General features: G+C 32.9%; 1 protein-coding gene across 1 annotated transcript in view; it reads left to right on the top strand.

The window, feature by feature from the left end:
* Positions 1–6,493, top strand: part of LOC106691334 (alpha-amylase 1) — a gene marked incomplete at its 3' end in the record, with an annotated part of 16,026 nt that overhangs the window by 4,478 nt on the left and 5,055 nt on the right. The window contains 3 exon segments of the mRNA XM_067052614.1: positions 3,464–3,609; positions 3,680–3,851; positions 3,919–4,034. Of these exon segments, the coding sequence (XP_066908715.1) occupies positions 3,464–3,609; positions 3,680–3,851; positions 3,919–4,034 (434 nt within the window).

Consider the following 6,493-nt stretch of genomic DNA (forward strand, 5'->3'; position numbering starts at 1 on the left):
TTACTCTAAATGTTGTTGTTATCTCTTTTGTTCTATAGCCCCGATGAAGACCTGAAACTCAGGTGGAAACGTCGGCATAAAATGAATAAATATGGTTTTGTTTATTTATGTTGTTCTTTGCTAACCGCACCCCCCGACAAACTTCTCCAAAATTTATAATGATAATAATAAATGCGTAAAAAACAAATGAGGACCAGATTGTTGTATTTCTATATCTCCATATGGCTTCCTTTTCAACTGTCATGGATATTATCAATTAAATAAATAAGGCTTATCACTTTGAACAGATAAATAAAATAAACTTCCGAATTCACTGATTCTATTTAACTATGTGTAAACCTTATTGTGTACTTAAGATTTTTATATTTATAATGGAAGCTCGGTTCGAAACAGATTTCTTATCGTGTTAAGTTGCCTCTATAGTGCACCGCTTCCCGCTTTATCCCGGCAGGCTAGCAGGGAAAAAATGTAACCAGAAGTTTACGCGCGTCCATGAACTATTATTTCTTTATGAATTATTATTTTTTCGTTTCTCGCTTCACCCACTCCGTCAGCATGGCGTTGAACAGTGGTTTCCACACTTTTTTGTCCTATCTAGGAAAAATATTACTTAGCGCCCTCTGGAAATTATTTTTTAAAAATTAGAAATTAGGAAATATATATATATTGCATTGATGTCCTGCAGCAATTGGCTTTTTCTTACAAACCAAGGAGCATCCAAATATATCGGTTTAATGGTTTTATTTGTGATTTATGGTTAAATGGAATGAGTGATGATGACATTTTTTAATTTATCTTTTTAAATGTATTATATATGTTATATATTATTTACTAATCATTAACGCTTTCATTCGTTTACACTTTTGTGAAAGAAATGCATATTTCATATTTGTTAGTAGAGTAAACTTATTCCAATAGTGCACCTGCTCCGTGCCTGCTCTTTCATTAATATGTAACGACTTGGCAATAACAATGTCTCATTATGATTCCAGGTTCCCTGGCAACTAAAATAGTCACTGTTTGTAATTTATGTCACTTTTAATTCTATTTTAAAATTATGACTCATTTTAGATACCAAATAAGCTTCATGATGATTCTCCAAGGAAATATTGGAATGATCAACACTCATTTACCGAACTAACCAAATACACGTTATGAAATCCTTCGGTAATTTTTGCAGTATGTCCATTTAGTATTATAAGATCATACTGTAGCATATGCTAGATTACATCGTTAGTATTTTAGAGGAGGTCTCGATTGTGTTCAACCATTTTCAATATTACAAATGAAAGAGGGTATGTAGGGATGATACAGGAATTATTACGACGATGGGTAGAGTTACACTGTCACTCAATGGATTAAGCAGGATATGGGTGCTTTTTGGGGCCTAAGATACCTCATCACGATGACCATCTATAAAAGTGTGGTCATCGATATCCTGACATGCACATTCCCGGTATGACCCTGGACCTTCTAGAGGATTTCTAAAGAAGGGTTTCATTAAATGCGATGCTGGTAGCGTTCCATCCTATGGAAGAAGATACTACTAGAGGAATCGATAGACGAGTGAAGTGTAGAGATGGTTTCTTACCGAGAGAGTTAAGGCGCCACCTTCAACCTTGTTACTGCAGTGGCACTGGATCGAATCCAGCCTGCGGAATGAAAATTTGGAAGGAGATATTATAATATCAACATTACTGTTTAGATTTATATTGACTGAAAATTAATAGTAATTCAAAAATATGTGAGCACACTTTGAGTAACTCTCAACTTTTTAAAATTTATTTTATATTATCATTCTGCCTAGACATTTCTGGCAAGGAGGGTGCGGCAGCAACTCTCAACTGTCAGATATGGCGTAGAGTTCTAAAAACGTCCAAAACACAAACCAAACACGAACTAGGAGCAACTAACCTATCAAAACGATAGCAGACAAAATGGTGTGTAGTTCAGCTGGTCTGTTACGTGACGTCATTCTCCATTTAGCAGACCCATTAACAGACTCTCAACCATGCTAAATGTTATGTTGTTTTAATATTCTGAAAGAAGGAAAAAATTCTTTATTTAATACACGTTTTTTTTTTAATAATTTATTTATTGTTATTTACAACTGTATACACATATATACAACAAGTAAATTTGCTGTAGGTGACATAGTGACATGATACAAACATGTGGAGAATCTACCCACTGATAGAACTCCAATAACATTTCTAGAGGAGAAGATCTCGAGGCCATCTTCTTTTCAGTCGTCTAGGAGGATTATTAGGTAATGAAGGAGAAGCCAGATTAGAAACAAGTGGATTTGGGTGGTTGGGGAGTTTTCCATGGAAAGAACGGTATCTGGTTCTGGCCAAATCGGCAACATATGGAACATTGAGGTCCTGATGGATGACTTGATTTGTGACAAAGAAGCATTAAGGGTTTTACGTAGGATTTTGGACTGTAAGGATTTAATTCGGGAGGAATTTGATGGTTTAGTGGAGCCCTAAAGCTCAACCCTGTATGTTCAGATAGGCCTTATAATAGTCATGTAGATCAGTCTTTCGTAATGGATTGACAATTTAGACCGTTTGTCTAGTAAATGACTTAAACACGTTAAACTAAAGATCATGAATACTCTTTAGGGATATTCATGATGTTGTGTTAAATGTTTTACCATGTTAAATATTATAACTATAAGATTGTGAGCAGCCCTATTTGAAGTCATGTTAAACGTTAAATGCATAAGAGCCCCTAGCGGATTTTCTCAGCAACTTGTTGTATAAGCCTTTATGTTTATAACCTTCCTTCCAGACCCTCATGTTATTGTTTACTTCAGTTTTGATTTAAGTAATTAATTACAACATGCCTAGAGTGAGTGAAAAGTGGAATTAGTGTGAAAGTTTAGCTTATGAAATGAAATGAAAAAATAACTTTATTCTGGGACATATAAGAATAATTACATGGTTCATATAGTGAAATTTTTATCATGCGAGCGTTTAGAAATTTTCAGATAGTAGAATGAAATTACATTGTTTTTTTTACTGTTTTTTTTCTCAAATGTATCATTAAAATAATCCATTCTGGTTTAATAACAGGGATATGAATACCACAAACACACGAAAGAACTCACAACAAAAATGGCGGCGATCTCAACTGGTCTATTGTGTGACGTCATTCTCCATTTAACAGACCAAGTAACAGACTCTCAGCCATGTTAAATGTTATTTCGTTTTTCCACGGTAAAAGAAGGCAATTTTTTTCGATTTAACATGAGTTTTTCCATTTAACACGCTTTAACATGTTAAACTAAAGATCATGAATACTCTTTATATAGTCCTATTTTGTTCTGTGGTCTCCAGAATTTCCCTATTCACTTTAAATAATTATTATATCGTCGTTCCAAAGCCAAACAGGCTTATCAGAATTATTGATAAGATCTCCTATTTTCCTTTTGTAAAATATGTTTTATACTGACCAGGTTTCACCAGTGAACGAACATGCTATTCTCAGCGGACGACCCTGGTACGAGAGATACCAGCCTGTATCGTACGCCTTGACCAGCCGCTCGGGAAACAATACTGCCTTCAAGAACATGGTAGAAACCTGTAATGGTGTTGGTGTGAGGTGAGTTGAAGCCGGAATTATACTTTTTGAACGTCTGGAAATCGTAGTGTGATAAAACTGCTTTGTCTAGAGTGTACGTGGATGTTGTCTTCAATCACATGACGGCAAACTTACCTCCAGGTACTAAAGGTACGGGAGGTTCTGTTCCTGACACCACCCGTAAGCAGTACCCAGCTGTTCCCTACGGCCCCGGCGACTTCCATCCATCTTGTACCATCGATGACTGGAATAACAGATGGCAGGTATACCTAGATATTTAAAAATTACCTTAAATGGTCCTGAATAGTTTTTAATTTATTTTCTGTTTAGATTCGTAATTGTGAACTTGTTGGTCTCCATGATCTTAATCAAACTACTGAATACGTCAGAGGCAAGATCGTTGAATTTTTGAATGTACTAGTCGACATTGGAGTTTCTGGATTCAGGCAAGGAATTATATTAATAAATATAAAGGAGATAGTCGGGGTGCTTTCAAAAAGGAATAAAAAATAATAACTCCAATTTAAATTCCAACGACTTCCCAACCACCCAAACCAACTCGTTTCTAACCTGGCTTCTCCTTCACAACGTAATAATCCTCCTAGAAAAGAAGATGGCCTCCAGAGCTTCTCCTTTAGAAATGTTTTTGGAGTTCTATCAATGGGTAGATTCTCCACATGTTTTTATCATGTTATAATATCACTTACAGCAAATTTACTTGATGTGTATATATGTATACAGTTGTAAATATCAATAAATAAATTATTAAAAAATTCCAACGATTCACCCCATTTTGTAGGGCTTGATTAGGGCTATAAAAAAATATACAAAAAACTAAAAATATTGACTATAGAATTTTTTTTTAATTATTTATATATTCTATCATTTTATTTATATTTATTGTTCCTATATTCTGAAATATATTTCGAGTGGGTAGCTCATTTGTTAGGCAATGAGCTACAAACTCCAAGGACCCGGATTGTAATTCTGCTGTGATAGATAATTATTTCTGTTCCACTTTAGTCGTGGGCCTGTGGGTTCTAGAGTCATCCGAGTTCACCCAGCCTCATGAAGTGGGTACCCTTAAAGTAAGTCCCCTTGGGTAAAAATCTGACTTGCATTATGTATTTTTTTAACTGTATAAAGTCAAACAATAATGCATTATAAAAAATAAATAAATGCAAGTTTAATAAAATTTTAAAACTCTTGTTTTATTCCACTCAGGAAAATAAAATAGAATCGGTATTAATTTTCGTAAGATCAAATAATAGTATGTTACACAAGATTAAATCCTTCCATTTAAATTCACAAAGCTTTTTAAATTTAAAGATTTCAGGATCTTGTGATTTGTAATCTCAATTTCATGAATCCAAATATCTAATAAAAAATGAAATATGGGCCTTGATGATCATCGGGTTTTACTTCTTAAAGACCTAAGAAACAACTTGGGAATTTTTCATAATTACTATAAAATTTACTGATGTTAAAAATGTTTAATTTTTGCGGTCAGATCCTTCATTTATTCTACATAATATATGAAGAACTTTCGAATTTTTTACATACAGTGAAGAAAAAAAATTACCAACAGAAAATTTGTACCAAAAAAATCATAGTACAAATTCAAAATAAATACCTAAACTATAGGAAACATAAAAGAATGATTAAGACAAATAAATTAGGTGTTGTGAAACATGTAAATTAATATACTTATATTTTTTAAGCATACTTTAACTTACATTTACATACAATTAGCGAATGAGTTGCAAGAAAGGTCAACTTGCATTTACAGTAGAAAACTCCAGACAAATTAATTTTTTAAATAATATATTTGATAAGAGATTTTCAGGTTGATGGCCTTACTCCAAAAAAATATTAGTTCTAACAACAATCACGTAATTTAATATCATGTTTTTGGAAATTATAATAGAAATTTTACTTTTATCTACAATATAATTAATGAAGGCATAGAAAATTTGATAAATATTACTTAATTGACGGCTATCTACGAAAGAAAACTATCATGACAGTTCTAGTCCGTCCGCTTCATCTCGGCAACTAGAACTGTTACTCTGCCTCAGACTCTCTCACCTAGACCTCCTCTACCTAGTCAGTGCCCAGGGCTCATCCCCTGGCACAGCCTTCCTTTCTAACTATAAATGAATACGCCTTGTCGTGGGCCTTCTGTAAAGAGATATCAGGCTGTAGAAATCGCCTAAGATCAGACAACCCCGACACCTTCATGGGCTGTAGCATACAGATTTAATTTTATTTAACATTATATTATTATTAAATTTATTATTATCATATTTTAATATATTTTTCTTTTATTTCACTTTTATATTAAACAGTTTGTAACATTAATTTGCTCTCCACTGTGTCTATACCACTTCGGCTATATCGTCACTCCTTCGAATTTTTTCAATTCGATAGGTTGGTGCTTTTGATTTGTTCTTTATTTATTTTATATTAATATTATTATTTATTTTAAATATATTATTTCAAAATCTTGAGAAAGGTAATTATTTATTAAATAAATCAATAATTGTATTCTTATTTGTCTCAACACTTTTTATTTCAACAGTCCAACGTTTCGGCCATTTCAGCCATCCTCAAGGACATCTTCAATTATAAATTCTTCCTCACATTAAAATTTAAAATTTGTTTTGCAGGCTATTCTGCCCAGATACACAAACCATTTATTAAAATTATTACATTATAACCAATAAATGGTTTGTGTATATGGTAGTGATTTAGTGGATAATTTTAAAATAAGAAGATTTAGATATTTATGATTTTAAATTTTAAAAAATAGGTTTTTAACTTATAATAAATGACCTGGGCAGAATAGCCTGCAAAACAAATTTTAAATTTTAATGGCTGACATCCCAACCCACCCTAACACAGT

This window comes from Halyomorpha halys, unplaced genomic scaffold, assembly GCF_000696795.3.
Source record: "Halyomorpha halys isolate HHAL.00 unplaced genomic scaffold, Hhal_1.1 Scaffold2255.1, whole genome shotgun sequence".
Classification (NCBI taxonomy): domain Eukaryota; kingdom Metazoa; phylum Arthropoda; class Insecta; order Hemiptera; family Pentatomidae; genus Halyomorpha; species Halyomorpha halys.